Raw genomic sequence first — 16736 nt, forward strand, 5'->3', positions numbered from 1 at the left:
TCCCATTAGTACAAGATTATCATTAGAACTGAACATGAGAAATACCTTTCTGTCAGCACAGTGCCCTGATTTGTGTGAGGTTAACATACAATAAGCTCTGAGATGGTATGAGTTAAACTGGTCATACGCCAGATTAAAGTTAAACCACTCACATCAGTGTTGTCCCCTTCCAGCTTCTGCAGATGTTTGGTGACTGATGTTGTGAATTTGGAGAGATGTTCAAAGTGCTGCTTCATGTCTGTTGCCAGCACTTGGTCAATTATTGATTGTCGTACAGTTTTGTAGTCGTCACTAAAATTTTTAATTAATTGAGATAAATTTTCAGTGCATCAATACAATCAAAATAAATAAAAAGAAAACTTTTTTATGTTTTCCCGTGTAATTCTAAGAGATGAAAATTATGAAAGAGAAAATGGACATATAAAAATGTTGCAAACAATTAATGTAAAAATAAAAGAATCACTCTGTATTCCCTACCTGCTTAAGTTTTTGAATATATCAACAGCTTGGTCCTTATGAGTTAATCTAAAACACATACTGGCATGGTGGTTCTCTAGCACAGCTCTTCAAATAAAAAAATCACGTTTGTAACAATTTCCATTTTAAAATCAGTGTCGAATATATATTTTATAAATATAACAAAACATACAGAATACAATTAAATAATCAGTTTAATAAAATAATAGGCTACTATTCTTAATTTTGTAATACTTATAAAAATAAATAAATTAACAAATGGCTAAAGAAAATCGACTAAGGTTTTGCAATTTTTTAACAGAAATGTATGATTCATTTTTTTCACTTACTGGTCATTGTAAAGGATTGCTAACTGATGTTTTTCATTAATTAAGAAAGCATTTGTTCTTGCCGGATGGTCAACATCATGAACTACAGCAGCTATCAAGCTCGTAACTTGATCTTGTTGGTCAAAGATCTCCTGCAAAAATAACATTCAGATTTCAAACTAAATACTAATCTTTTTCTTCCTATTTCAAAGTTTATAATTAATCCACAATAGGTGTTTTTAACAAAGAAAAAACTAATTATTTTAAATTGTGTAGCTTATGGTTTTTTCACTCAGGATAATGCAAACAAGAAGTATTTATCACTGGCTCAAAAATAACATTCAGATTTCAAACTAAATAGAAATCTTTTTCTTTCTATTTCAAAGTTTATAGATAATCCACGATAGGTGTTTCTACAGAAGAAAAAAACTAATTATTTAAAATTATCATGGTCTTTTCACTCAGAATAAAGGCTTGTTTTAATGTAAACAAGAAGTATTTATCACTGGCTCACTTTGGATCTCTCTCTGTCTAGAAAATAAGCTGTGGCATGCAACACATCAGCTGCATGGGTTGAGTTGTGGTAGAAGTTGTTGGCGTGGTAGTTGCTCTCTATCATTTGCAGCCAGTTGACCAGACAAGTTTCATTGATGTTTAAATACTCACACACACCAAACCGAGCAAAGATTTTCAGACCTAAGTGTAGCAACGGCCTAAGAAAAAATATTATAATTTAAAAATGTAATTGAATGTTAATTTTTTTCAGAATTTAGATACAAGATTAATCATCTATCAAGATTACAATATGACAGCTCAATATTAAAATGAGTTTTTTTCTTTAATTGAAATTTTCATGAAATTTTGAAAATACGTTACTGAAAATTAGTTAACAATAGAAAAACTAATTAGCTCAAGGGTTCATCCATAAATGACATAATACATTTGTAAAAGTACGAGGGGGTAGGATTAATTAATACTTTCATTACATTTGAGATGAGGGAATACGGTATGGGAGAGGGTTTAAACAATTTTTAAACTAAATTTGGTTAACATGTATTGGCCTCAATCTATATATCTTCTTTAAAAATAAGCAGTTCAATCCAATATTTTTGAATGGCATTGTATTTTGAAATAAATATAACTTGTAATTCTTTCAAGGGACAAAGTGCAACATCATTTTGAGTGATGGGCGTTGTATCTGAATTTGGATTTTTTCTGACTATGTTGTATGATAAATAAAACTGGAAGGGGAGGGGAGGACGTGGAAAGGTGGTTGGACCGCAAACATAATCTGCAAAACAAAGTGTGACATCAGTTACAGCAGACCCCTCCTCCTATGTATTTTAAATTTATAAAATTTAAAACAAGATATGTGTATTAGTTTTTGAAACAAAGATTTGAGATTTAAATGAAATGAACCTTTTATTTGTAAGTTTCTCTAATGTGATAATATCAAAGTCCCAGCTAACGTCTAGATTGAGCACATTCATGATGGGTTCCGGTATCTGTGAGAGTGAGCAGGCCGGAGTGGACGGAATGTGGTGATGGCCATGACTGTGGTGAACTACAGCAGGAGAAAAAAATATATCATTAGTAAAACACCTTGCGGAAACTAACAATTAATACCAGGGCAAAAGGTGTGGTTATACAATGTTAATCACCTCGCAAGATTAGAGATTATAATTTATTTGTCATGTGTATAAAAGTAGCAAATAATTTATTGATATATGAAGTTTTAAGTTTTCTTCATAATTTTCAATTTACTAACCACAACTAGACTTATTATTACCTAGCAACAACTTTTTTTTCAGAATATGACATTAAAATAAAAATTATTTCATATTGAAACTTTGCTTTTGTTTATTTAAAAGTTACCCAAAGTATTAACAATACCAACAAGATAGTTTGGTAATATCCTAAAAAATATGAACATGGGACTTACGGGCTCTTTGGATGTCATGCCCAGACAACTTTCTTTTCACATTTTGCTGTTGAAATATTGAAATAAGCTCTTTTACTTTAAAGTTTGAAAAATTCAAAATAAGCTCTTTTACTTTAAAGTTTAATAAACTGTTATGACAATACTAAAAAGTAAAATAAACAAAACAAGTGTATAGTCAATAGTGTAGCTTAATTAATAAATCTTTAAACTTAAGTGTTCTTTATCCAGTTTAAACTTTACTTTAGAGGTAGGCTTTATAAGAAACTATAAACTATATGCAAGTTCAAATAAGTTCAGTAAATTAGACGACATAATTTATAGTTATGAGACATTCAAAAAAAAAATAATGAAGTTGTGGTTTAATTGGTCAAGTTTAACGTACAGACATAAGCCCTTCAACAAGGTCAGAGGCCATAGGGTCATCATTTTCCCCCATCTCCTGGTGCTGGAAGGGGGAGTAGAGTTCACTTGTCTGCAGGATCTCCAGCACTTTGTCCAGAGCCTGAGCCACAGTCAGGGGCGAATTCTCCTGGGCTGCATTAATTATGTTAATGACCTGGAGGTCAAAGAGGACACAATTTCAAATTAGAGACGTGACATTTTGTTTTTTATAGCATAGCAATCTCAGTTAACTGCACCAATAATTATTACAATAAATAATGTAGAGTAGAAGCATGTAAAAAATCCTTAATAAAGTTTTTAACCTTTGTTATGGGAGCTTCGATTGTCATAGAATGGGCTCTAACAACAGATTCACGTCGTCTAGGAAAAGACATCATATTGCCTGAAAATATACAATGAAATATTTATAATTAGCTTTTGGTGCTTTACATCATGTTGCCGGCAAATATGAAAATCAAATCTTTTCTCAAAATATACAGTTTCAATATAGTTTTAAAATTAGCTCAAATGAAATACTTTTAAGTATTTAGCATTTATAAACCTTTTTACTAACTTTTTAGTTAATGTTTAAATTTTTTTTTTAAGATCTCATTGTTTTTTTTTACAACTTTGATGTCTACCATTACCAAAATCTTTTTTTTTAAATTATTCATAGGAGATAAAAAAATATAAAAAGAACTTTCATTGGAAATTCATTTTTTTTCTGTAAGTCTATATCTAGTTTTGCAAGCTAGTAGGCTTCAAGTTCACAATTTTTAAAAATATAATCACAGAACAAACACCCCTATATAAAATATTGCTTTTAAATATTTAAAATATATTTTTGGCCTTTATATAATAAACCTGAAACGCTTTTTAAAACTTCCAGAGAGAAGATTCAACAATGTCTACTCACCATTAACAACCTGATTGTAACTCTCTGTAGAATGACTTTTAACAGAAACAAACTGAGAAATGGACCTGGAAAAATAAGCAGATCAATTAATCACTCACTGACCAGAGCTGTCACATAGTGAACTGGGTAGCAATAAAAACTATGGTAGCATATGGGGAAAAAGATCAAGGGTGTTATGGGAAAAACAAACATATCAGAGGAAAATATATAAAATTTATGTCACCCCATTTGGAAAATGTTCCCATGTTTAAGACCATCATTAATGAGCTGCATTGCTAATTTTTAAGGTTCTGGTTAGAATATTACTACGTTCAAGGATTAGAACATATCACACAGTTTATGATTTGTAAATAATTGCCACGTGTGTATACGTTTGTCATTTTTGTTGGTCTATTTGTTACTCTAAAGTTTAGTTTTTAAAATTTAGTATAAACTTGAGCCTAAGGGCCAAGCTTGGTTTTGTAGGTTTGGTTCACTGAGTAGGCTTGGCTCAGTCAGTAGACTAAGGTATTAAAAAAATGTAATTGACAAGGCATGTCTATAACTCAGTAGCATAGAAAAATTAACCCATGATATTAAGGGGTCATCTATAAATGACCATGCTTTTTTTGACGATTTTTACCCCCCCCCCCTCCGCTCTGTCACACATCGTCACAAAAAGCCAGACCCCCACCCCCTAAAATGACGTCACACCTCAGCCAACAACACCCCCCCCCCTCAGAATTGCAGTTGAATTTTTCTTAAAACATCGATAGTTTTCCAAAATCTTATCTGAACTCTGATACAATTTATTAAAACAGTTTTCTAAAACGCGAAATAACGTCTACAATTTGTTTTCTAACATTGCTTTTTATAATGCAAAAGTGTGACGTCACACAATCTAAACCCGCCACCCCCCCCCCCTACGAGGGTGACGTCATTTATTGACGACCCCTAAAACATAATAACATATAATAACTATAGCAAGGGCTGTAACTCATATGCCCTTTGGCTCTGTGAGGTTTTTGTGTATAATCAATTAATCAAACTGATGGCTAATTAATAATTTTGACCTATTTATCTAGGAGCTCTATAATCACGAACTCGGTACACCGGGCTGTGTATAGCCCTAACCCGGATTTTGAAATATATATCAGAAGAGTGTCTGATGTAACCCAGTACAAAAACGAATTGAACTTTAGCATACAGAAGTTAAATTAATAAATTCATATTTTAAAATGCGAATTTTATGAAAGTAGTAATAATAGTGCTGTCATTTGACTACAAGATCGAAAAAAAAAAGAAAAATTAGTTCTTAATTAAATTTGAAATGTGGTACAGGATGAAAGAGGAGACCTGTTTAATTTAACCTTTGTAATGTGGAGATATGCTAAACTAAAAATATTGCCTGTCGCCTAGGGGCGGATGAAGACAAGTGTGTAACGAACGGTGATGTCACCTCATATAACCTGACCTAGACCAATCATGAGCTGTCTAGAGGGGGCGTTAGAGAGTAGACCTAAAACTATGAGCAGTACCGTATCAACGAATCGCCAACTAGACTACATTGTGCCGAATATGTTTCGTACAGGAAGTAGGTTTTCGTTTTAAAATAGTCAGCGAAATTCGATCATTCGAATATGCAAGAATCGCCATAATCAAATAAACGTAGCCTAAATATTGTTTAAATTATTGTATGCGCACGCAATATCAGAGAAGGCTAATGCATTACTGTAAAAACGTAACTGCGGTTACAATACAAAAGCTGCGCATCTACACAAAACAGCACTAAGGTAGTCTATGCTTTCACACACCGTATTCATACTTGGATAAATCAAGTAGGCCTACTTCCTGATTACCCCCCCCCCCCCCCCATCCCCGCAACCGACCTACATAACGGTTAAGCCGGTGCGGATCCCTATGATCATTACAATGTTTATATCTAGTTACATCTACTTAACAATTTTTTAACGGAGGCCCCCGACTGCAGCCTGTTCAGCCTTCATAAAAGTCCGCCACTGACCACACGCTACAACACTGTAAAAAAGCGTTCTTTGAAACTAGTATTACGCAATTATCGATATATTCTAACAACAACTGGATTAAGAAAAAAATGTAATCCAACACGTGAACGGTGTAAGCCGATTGTGTGAAGACAGTGACCGAGTACACAGCTTGTGTTGGTGACCCAGATTTGGACGTAATATCACAAACATAATCTACAAAAGCTCGCGCAGCCTCGTTTTGGCTCCCTCGAGATATTTATCACAGAATGTATCCTCAAGCTGTTCATTCTCATTCATTAACTCGGCTCAGGGTGATTGTGATTGTTTGGGGGAGGGGGGGGGGGTCATTCATTAACTCGGCTCAGGGTGATTGTGATTGTTTGGGGGAGTGGGGAGGTCGACCAAAAAGGGTGTGTGTGGGAATTGTGTGAGGGATGATCGATTACATTAGCAGTTCATTTTTTGTAAGGGGTCCGTAAAAGCCCAGTCGATAAAGCCCAGTTCTAAAAGCGCAGTCAATGAAACACTCATTACAGCCCATTCTCTGAGGCCCAACATCAAAGCCTTTCTCACTAAAGCCCAGTCTTTCAAGTTCAGTCATAGAGCCTAAGATTGAAGCCTTCTCCTTAATACTCAATCATTAAACCCCAATTTAAAGCCCACACCTTTAAGACCAAAACCTTAAACTCCAATTTGAAGCCCACTCCCTTAAACCCCAATCTAAAGCCCAGTACTTTGTGCCTACACATTGAGCCTAAATGATCTTTCTTAACCTTAGAAGCCCACTAAACGAACCCCCCCCAACCCAATTACCCCCCCCCCCCCCAGTCGTACTTACCCAGCGGGTCCCAGGATCGGCGTGACTTTACAGTGGAAAGGGATCGTGTCCCCACTCTTCCGCCGTGTGTAGTAGGTCCCCTCCCAGTGCTGTGGAACACACAAACATTGAAATAATTAGTTGTACATTCATTAGCAAAGTTTTTAATCAACTCTAAAACATCTGCACGTTAAGCGTGGTATAGAGGGGATCACTTTCTGCAGTGGTAACCTCACCACGCCGCGTTGAGTGGTGACCACTGTGAGTGGTGACACAACTGCGAGCAAGTGGTGACACAACTGCGAGCAAGCGGTGACCTGATATCAATGCAACTCAAAGTCTCACCACTCGGAAACGAACTGTTGAAGTTAAATTAAACAAGACTGGGTTATTCCCCATGAGTGGGTTATTCCAAACACCGGTAGTACGCGTGCGAGACAATTTTCCACCGTATCCCTATCCTAACCGTGATCATATTCTTTACCTCATTAATTTTAACCCCCACCTCATTGCCGACCCTAATCCTAATCCTGGCACTAACATAAAGGCTAAACACAAAACCCTCAATACAACACAATAATTCCGCGGTGCTTGATAAGATTCCAAGATCAATTATACGATTCAAACACATCTAGCATTATTTTTATAGATACATTCTAATATTCTCGTAGCGCTTTAACAACATTATGCACTGAAAGTAAAAAAAAAATCAACAACAGCAAGAGAGAGTTAAGCCGCCAATCATCCAGTAACCGAGGCCACATAAAACAAACAAATCAACGAAACAGACAGTTGCTTTCACAGACTGACTGACTCCAAGATTTTAGCTCACCAAATAAAACTGTCCGGAAATTTTAACGCCTTCGTAAACCACGGGAACCTACTGTATACAAAGTGGATAAGTCAGTGGTTCTTAACCGGGGTTAGATCGAACCCCAGGGCAGTGTTTCTTCCAGACTTTTTTCTCCGGGGGGGGGGGGGGGGGTCCACTTGAAATTTTCGAGGGGGGGGGGGGCGGTTGACTTTTTTTTTTTGGGGGGGGGGGGCGGGGGCGCCAGACTTTCTCCGAAGAGATGCCTGGAAGAAACTCTGCCCCAGGGGTTCAGTGAGCCGGTCTCAGGGTTTCGGCTGGGGTCAAGACAAACACGATCGGATTTTGTCAGTGCGGACGATAGAATTATTAAGAAAGATTCGCTGAATGCACATCTGAAACTGGTGGGGTTCGGTACCAGCAAAAGGGTTAAGAAACACTGAGATAAGTTGATGCAATACAATTTTTAAAAAAATCCTGACTGCCTGTAGTGCTGAAATTATTTGGAATCGGTATTAAAGTCAAATCGTCCTTGCTAGAAGTCACGGCAGATAGACCTAGAGAACGAGTTGATCTGTTTACTCTAAGTCTAATACTATTGAAATAGGTCATGTGGTTGGTTAATTGCAAAAGGCCATGTGGTTGGTTCATTGCAAGAGGTAATGTGGTTGGTTCATTGCAAGAGGTAATGTGGTTGGTTCATTGCAAGAGGTAATGTGGTTGGATAATTGCAGCATTTCTGTTATTTTTCTAAACTTCGGTTAGCTATACAGAACGTATTATCGGACACTGAGACAGTCTAGTCATCCCTACCCCCCCCCCCCACCTGTAAGAAATTACATTATCGGACACGGGGACAGTCTAGTCATCCTCCCCCTCCCACCTGTATAAAATTAACGTCTAATGAAAACAATAATTGACTTTGAATCAACTTGAAAAACTAAAACGGCTAATATATAACGAAACGAAACAACTTACGAAAATAAATCTGTTCCTTAGAAAGCTATACAGTACGTGAATACCAACGAAAATATTTTGATTCGCAATCAACATGAAGTCAACAGCTCCTCGAAAACACATAAGTACAAGTCAAACGTTCATTGAAACAATTCCTCGGACATCAAGTTTCAAGCCAGTGAAACATTACTTCAAGAAGAGTTCATTTTGAACCTGATTTAACCAATCAAACGCATTGACTTGACATCTCCCCTGCCGTGTTTCATTGTTAACGATGCGCCGAGAATAACAGACTGAAGCAACAGGCAACAAAAGACAGAGAGATACTTAAAACCAGGCGGGCTGACAGTAGTTCTAGAATAGATGGTACCAGCTGCGTCCTTGGTGGATCCGCTACATGAATTCGGATACTGTTACGACATACAAAGGTACCGGCATGAAGCCAGTGAAGCGGAAACATTGAGCGTATGGGTGCCAGAGAGAAGATTAGCTCAGATAAATTAAGGAGTAAGAGATATAAAATTCTGGTCAAAGGTCGAGGTCACGTGGGGGTGCCAGAGGTAATTTTTAATTGGATGGTTAATCGGCCAAGGTAAAACAAAAATTCAGGTACCGCTTAGTGCGATGGTACAACGTGGGCGACTTAGTGAAAGATAAGATAAGTTGGGGGGGGGTACATATCTACAAATTGGAGAGCTTAAATAGTCTTTGTTTAGTGGGCGAGGGTAGATATATGTGGGATAGCGTGACGTAATTCACCAAAATGATTTCTTTAATCGGTCATATTTAGGATGGTAATAAGGAATGGCTGAGGTTAAGATTTAGATAATCCACATGTATGGACACACTTATATAGATCTAGATGATCCGCAATTAAGGACATACGTCTATAACTATAGATCATCCACATGTAAAGAAACAAATTTACAGTCTAGATTATCCACATGTACAGACATATCTACATATCTAGATAATCCACATATAATAATAAACGTCTATAGATCTACATAATGAATCTGTTTACCAATCAGTACACACATACTGTATTTTGTATTATCATATCGTGACCGAAATGCACCCAAATAGTTTTTTAGTGCCCCCCCCCCCTCCCCAATGTTCAGAACACTAATCAATATTTTTATATAATGACCCAATAAAACTTAAGAACACGTGTACTGAGTTCTGCATTGTTCCGTGTCGATTTGTTAACGATCTGGGCATACATCGACACCCATAAAGGGACCAGCTGAAATTAAGTGCTTATATAAACAGCAGTGTAAGTTTCGATTACATACAAAACAATTAAAACAGTGTAACGATCTGGGTAGCAAAGTGAGAGACAGGATTAAACAAGTCTTAACAGATTTGTGTACCTCTCTTAAGGGCTATTAAGGAAATAAATGGCAGTTTTGATTAGAGATAAATCCCATGTTAGTGTTAGTGGTTTAGTTAGGGTAACATTGTCAACATATATCGTTAGGGATTTAATGGAGGTTTATCTTAACGCGTAGGGTTCCTTGTGCTTCACTCACCGGCAGAAAGTGTTGACTTGAGCAAGGCTGAGTTTAATAACAGATAAAAGTGGCTGTTAATGACAAATATGTAGGGCTACAGTGGAACGTAGGGCAAGGTTTCGGGTGTTTCATTGGGTGGAAGAAGTAGAGTTCGTCTGTTTAAACAAAGAGGGATAAACAGTTATGTCGATTGTCGACTTTTTATCCACGCTCACTAGCGGCCACTTAACCAGGGTCATCTGGAACTGTTCACGGGTCACTTACCCAGGGCTAATGGGTCAGTTACCCAGGGCCGTGCAATACGTCTGGAATCGCTCACGAATGGAACTTGAACCGCTATATCGAAAACCGTTTTAGTACGTTTTAAAAATAATAAAAAAATATACATAAACTCATACCAGTTAAGGCCTTATAGAAAACTAAATCAACTAATTTAATATTACTTACATCCTGAAATTAACACGTAAATTAGCTGATCCACATTATAACCAACAGTTCAAGGAAGATCACATTGAAATTATCGCCCACGTAACACAGAAAACAGCAAACACCACAAGTAAACAAAACCACCGGAGTGAGCCGTGAAAAAAAAACAACAACAACCTACCAACCTCCGAGAGGACGGTAGATTGCGAGAACGAAACAAGATTTTCTTGAACAACAATAACGTCAACACCACACCAAACAATCCAGTGTTTGTTTCTAGTTCTTTGATGTCTTCCTTCATATTTTTTAAAAACAACTTTAAAGGAATATTTCGCATTACTTAAAGCATGGTTACATTACAAACTAAAGATGTTTTTGTTGGTGAACTATTTTTTATGTTTATTGATCTATGAAATCTAGTTTGATATAAATAGTATTAGGGAGGGTGAGGGTAGATAAACAAACTAGTTATAGTGTAAGGGTGGGGGAACGTTGACTGATACACGTTTGTTTTTCCTTTACTTTACAAGCTGGTGTGTGGATATCGAACGGTGACATTTTCCCCCCACGTTTTCTTTAACTTGCTTTCGCGTCTGTTTGTTTGTTTGTTTGTCTTTCCATCAAATTTTGGAATCAAAATTTCGGGCACTTCCCAGTTAGCTAGCGCGCTGAAATTTTCAGGGAAGCTTTGTTTCCGATGACAATACAATATTCAATTATTATTATTACTAAATTGATCCATGGAAAAATTTTATTGATCATTTTAGACTCCTATTGATTTCTACAAAAAAGGGACATAACCTAGTAATTGTAATTTGATAAAAACAAGGTTTGGTACTTTCCCTCTTCTGGCTTACTGATCTACTTTTTAGTTCAATCAGAAAACGTGGGTTTTTTAATTTTTTTTTAATGATAATTATTATTTACCCATTAGAGTAAACTGAACAATCACTGCAGCTTCACATTATAGAGTAAATATTACTCGAGTGCCTTAAACCTAACCGTTTTTATTGGATTACGAAAGTAAACAATCGATTTAGATCGATCGACCCAGCTCAAGTGGCGATCAAACAAAATCTTTCACGTTAGAAATACAAGATTAAAATAGGGGAGAGAATGAGACGAGAAATTAACAGACAAAAGGGGAGAGAACGTGAAGGTAAAACAGTAGACAAAAGGGGAAATAATGTGACGGTAAAATACCACACAAAAGGGGAGAGAATGTGAATGTAAAACACCAGACAAAAGGGAAGAGAATATGATGGTAAAACACCGGAAAGAAGGGGAGAGAATGTGATGGTAAAATACCAGACAAAACGGAGAGAATGTGATGGTACTACACCGCGAAAAAATGATGAGAGAAACAACAGTTATAAACATAGAAGCGACCAGTCACTACCCATTATTTACATCTAAGACATGCACACCATCCTGGAGCCATTGTTAGCCTTCTCTTGTATTCAGCACTTATTTTCAAAAGTACGGGTATGGGTAAGACTCTCGAACTTGAGCTTTCATTTGAATTATTTTTACAACTTAGTGCAAAGATATCTGACTCTCCTAGTGTGCGTGTTTATAGATGTTTTCTAAAGCAGGTGTTGGGACGTCAAGTAGCGATCTGGAAACGTCAGTGCAGAAACCTAATGGAGCTGACAGAGTTGTCTGCAGACGAGACCTGAGGCATGTAGACATGAATGAACGCACGTGGGAACAGCAGGTCCGTGATAGAACAGTGTGGAGACAGGACGTACGGACTAACACCTTCATAGCTGAAGTAAAAAAAGCCAGGGTAGCCTCTTATAGAATAAGGAACAACAACTGCCCAAACTGTACCAATAACAATAATCTTCAATAAGTGTATTTTCACGTAAACTAACCCAAAAACTAAGTAAACATTTAACTAAATTAAACTTACCGTTATCGTACTATTCAAAAAAATATCAATGTGCACCTTTAAACGTTCTCCTTTTTAATTATACAAAGCACGTATTTCTAACTTAAAAGACCAGACATCTGTATGAAAGTATATCCACACAGCTACAATGTTTGTATGTATTATTATGTTATTGTTTACTTTCTGAGCAACACCCCCAGACATCCGGCATATTGTCTGACACTCTGGTGTGGATCAACACACTACTCTAGCACTGTCAGACTTAAGTCCACGGGTCAAAGGTCACAGTCGGAGAGCTTACACAGCGCCACCTGGTGGTGACATGGTAATACAGCAAGCTAGTGACAAAATATTACATGAGAGGATACTGGTACAACTTATTTACAGTTTGCTACTGGCACAAGTTATTACATCTTGCTACTGGCACACCTTATTACAGCTTGCTACTAGCACAACCTATTACAGCTTGCTACTGGCACAACTTATTATATAGCTTGCTACTCGCACAATTTAATACAGCTTGCTACTGGCACAACTTATTACAGTTCGCTACTCGAATAACTTATTATATAGCTTGCTACTCGCACAACTTATTCAAGCTTGCTACCGGCAAAAATTATTACAGTTTGCTAATGACACAACTTATTAGAGTCCGCTAATAGCACAACTTAATACATATAGCTATTGACACAACTTATTACATCGAGCTATTGGCACAACTTATTACATCTAGATACTGACACAATTTGTTGCTATATCTTGCTATTGACAGCTTATTACAGCTTGCTACTGGCACAACTTATTACAGTCCGCTACTGACACAATTTATTACTATAGCTTACTTACTACTCAACGTATTCCTGTAGCGTCTATAGCTCACTAATTACACACCGTACAACTCCAGCCTGACACAACTTACTGCTACAGTCAACTAACAACACCACTGTCACTGCTTCACTAACCACACTTTCTACTTTGTGTACCTATGCGTACAACCGTCGTGTACCTATGTGTACACGCGTATGTATCCAATCGCGTACAGCCGCCACGGTCGCCTGTCCAAACCCAATCAAGCACGCCGTGACCTAGATTCGGGCTGCTCACACCACGGCCTACTTGTGCAACGGCTTTGTCAACATGACCCAGTTGTGCGCGAGCATAAGATTGTAAGCAAACATTGACATCGGCTCGGGGCTGACATTCTCAACAAGCCCTCGGCCTACACCGTGTCAACACAACACAACACAACACTGTTACAAGTGGGATGTATGGCAGGGATGTTGGCAACACAAGACAACACAACACAGCACAGAACAGCACAGCTACAAGTAGTATGTATGGCAGGGATGTTGGTAACACAACACAGCACAGCACAACACAACACAACACAATACAGCACAACACAGCTACAAGTGGGATGTATGGCAGGGATGTTGGCAACACAACACAGCACAGAACAGCACAGCTACAAGTTGTATGTATGGCAGGGATGTTGGTAACACAACACAGCACAACACAACACAACACAATACAGCACAACACAGCTACACGTGGGATGTATGGCAGGGATGTTGGCAACACAACACAGAACAACACAACACAACACAATACTGTTACAAGTGAGATGTATGGCAGGGATGTTGGTAACACAATACAGTACGATACAACACAACACAACACAATACAGCACAACACAGCTACAAGTGGGATGTATGGCAGGGATGTTGGCAACACAACACATCACAACACAACACAGAACAACACAACACAACACAATACTGTTACAAGTGAGATGTATGGCAGGGATGTTGGTAACACAATACAGTACGATACAACACAACACAACACAATACAGCACAACACAGCTACAAGTGGGATGTATGGCAGGGATGTTGGCAACACAACACAGCACAACACAACACAGAACAACACAACACAACACAATACTGTTACAAGTGAGATGTATGGCAGGGATGTTGGTAACACAATACAGTACGATACAACACAACACAACACAATACAGCACAACACAGCTACAAGTGGGATGTATGGCAGGGATGTTGGCAACACAACACATCACAACACAACACAGAACAACACAACACAACACAATACTGTTACAAGTGAGATGTATGGCAGGGATGTTGGTAACACAATACAGTACGATACAACACAACACAACACAATACAGCACAACACAGCTACAAGTGGGATGTATGGCAGGGATGTTGGCAACACAACACATCACAACACAACACAGAACAACACAACACAACACAATACTGTTACAAGTGAGATGTATGGCAGGGATGTTGGTAACACAATACAGTACGATACAACACAACACAACACAATACAGCACAACACAGCTACAAGTGGGATGTATGGCAGGGATTTTGGTAACACAATACAGTACGATACAACACAACACAACACAGCTATGGCACAAAACAATACTGTTACAAGTTCAATTTATGGCAGAGATATTGGCAACACAGTACAACACAACACAGCACAACACAACGCAATACTGCTACAAATTGGATGTATGACAGTGAAGTTGGCAACACAGCACAACACAACACAACTACAAGTTGGATGTATGGCAGGGACGTTAGCAATACAATACAACACAACACAACACAGACAACAGAACACAACACTGTTACAAGCTGAATGTACAGCCGAGATGTTAGCAACAAAACACAACACAACACACCACAAGACAACCAAACACTATCACAACTGGATGTTGAACAGAAATTCCAGTAACGCAACACAGCTCTAGTACAAGTTGGTTGTAAGACAGACTTGCTAGAGTTATCTAATCTAAAGCACTAGAGGTAACAATCGTGTATCTTAACGATACCAAGAACATCTATTCTCTAGATGAGTGTTTTTTTAAATTCTTTATGGTGCTAAGACGTCACAGTGTTCTCATGTGTTTGAAGGACATCTAGTTATTATCTCTGGGTCCCTTATGCGATAAACGATAGCGTGTACGGAGAATATAGACCATTTTGACTGGCTAAAATAGAATAAATGGAGAATATAGGCCATTTTGACTGGCTAAAATAGAATAAATGGAGAATATAGACCATTTTGACTGGCTAAAATAGAATAAATGGAGAATATAGGCCATTTTGACTGGCTAAAATAGAATAAATGGAGAATATAGGCCATTTTGACTGGTGAATATAGAGTTCTATGCTGGCAATTTTATTCTCTAGCACTTAATGGGCGAGGTGTTCAAGTCCGATAACTCTCATTTCTGACCGAAGTTATTTTTCTTAACTTTTGTTTGCGTTTTTAAGTTCGTTATTCACATGGCAAATATTATTTTTCAATCAAATAAAGGGAAGTAAATATTAATTTTAATTTGTTCGCACGTAGACAGCGTGTCTCAACTTGTAAAATTCTGAAATTCAGGAGTTGCAGTCTTAGATTGTGTGAGGCAGTGATTGATTTTTTTACCTGAGTGATTGTTGTTTGAGAAAAGGTAATCTTCGCTCCTTGACGGTGAGTGGCAGGTGAATTATTGATCAGGAGTTGATTGTAGACAAAACACGAGTACAAAAGGGACAAATTTGGGCAGGACTCTCGAGTTAGATGTAAACGTGGAGTCCCATATAAGAGGGGGGAAGGATTGTGTGAGTAAGAATTCGACCTCGTCACAGTAGAGAGTATGTAGAGATTTCGAGGGTGTGGTAAAGTGACGAGAGTTTATTTCCAGAGTCGAGCCCTCTCTTTAATGGCTGCATCAAAACTTAACTAGAACTTCAGAGGTCCTGTCAACTGAAACTATTGTACTATGAAGCCTCTCATAACACTAGGATAATACTAAAAGGCTGAAATTTAGTTTTTTCTCTAGATTTTCCGAACATAGTGTGAATATAGATATATGAATGTTGAATGTATAATACTATTAAAGTAAGTTTTAGTTTTTTTTGTAGATATTTGTGAGATAATACAATGGTGGGTAAACTACCCTCCAACATTCACTAATGTTACAGTTTGTGATGAGCTAATCACGACATTCCACAAGCCCGTCACAAGAAGACAAACGAACATCAAAGTTAGAACAAGAAACGTGAATTATGTGTCTACACTTTTACAACATTATGTAACTTTTTATGTAAACACGAGCTGAATTAAAAAAAAACAGTAGTGAATAATGTTGGTAGATTAGTAGAACAGTGTCTAGACCTCTGCAGGTTAAACCGAGTAAAAAGAAATTTTATAAATATGTATATACTATGTATAAAATACTTCAGAACCCCCCCCCCCCACATATATATATATATGTAT

The 16736-nt window shown here is 37.4% G+C and overlaps 1 protein-coding gene across 1 annotated transcript in view; it reads right to left on the reverse strand.

Annotated features, from left to right (window-relative positions):
• The window catches only part of LOC131941261 (high affinity cAMP-specific and IBMX-insensitive 3',5'-cyclic phosphodiesterase 8B), an 87694-nt gene that overhangs the window by 6280 nt on the left and 64678 nt on the right, over window positions 1–16736 (reverse strand). Inside the window, exons 8-17 of the mRNA XM_059300397.1 lie at window positions 6848–6936; window positions 4025–4089; window positions 3432–3511; window positions 3110–3283; window positions 2728–2773; window positions 2205–2349; window positions 1300–1498; window positions 807–937; window positions 478–564; window positions 153–291 (exon numbers count right to left, since the gene is read on the reverse strand). Coding sequence (XP_059156380.1) covers window positions 153–291; window positions 478–564; window positions 807–937; window positions 1300–1498; window positions 2205–2349; window positions 2728–2773; window positions 3110–3283; window positions 3432–3511; window positions 4025–4089; window positions 6848–6936 — 1155 coding nt within the window. The remainder of the gene's footprint in view (window positions 1–152; window positions 292–477; window positions 565–806; window positions 938–1299; window positions 1499–2204; window positions 2350–2727; window positions 2774–3109; window positions 3284–3431; window positions 3512–4024; window positions 4090–6847; window positions 6937–16736) is intronic.

This window comes from Physella acuta, unplaced genomic scaffold (assembly GCF_028476545.2).
Source record: "Physella acuta isolate Inbredline_101_S28 unplaced genomic scaffold, ASM2847654v3 ptg000354l, whole genome shotgun sequence".
Taxonomy (NCBI): domain Eukaryota; kingdom Metazoa; phylum Mollusca; class Gastropoda; family Physidae; genus Physella; species Physella acuta.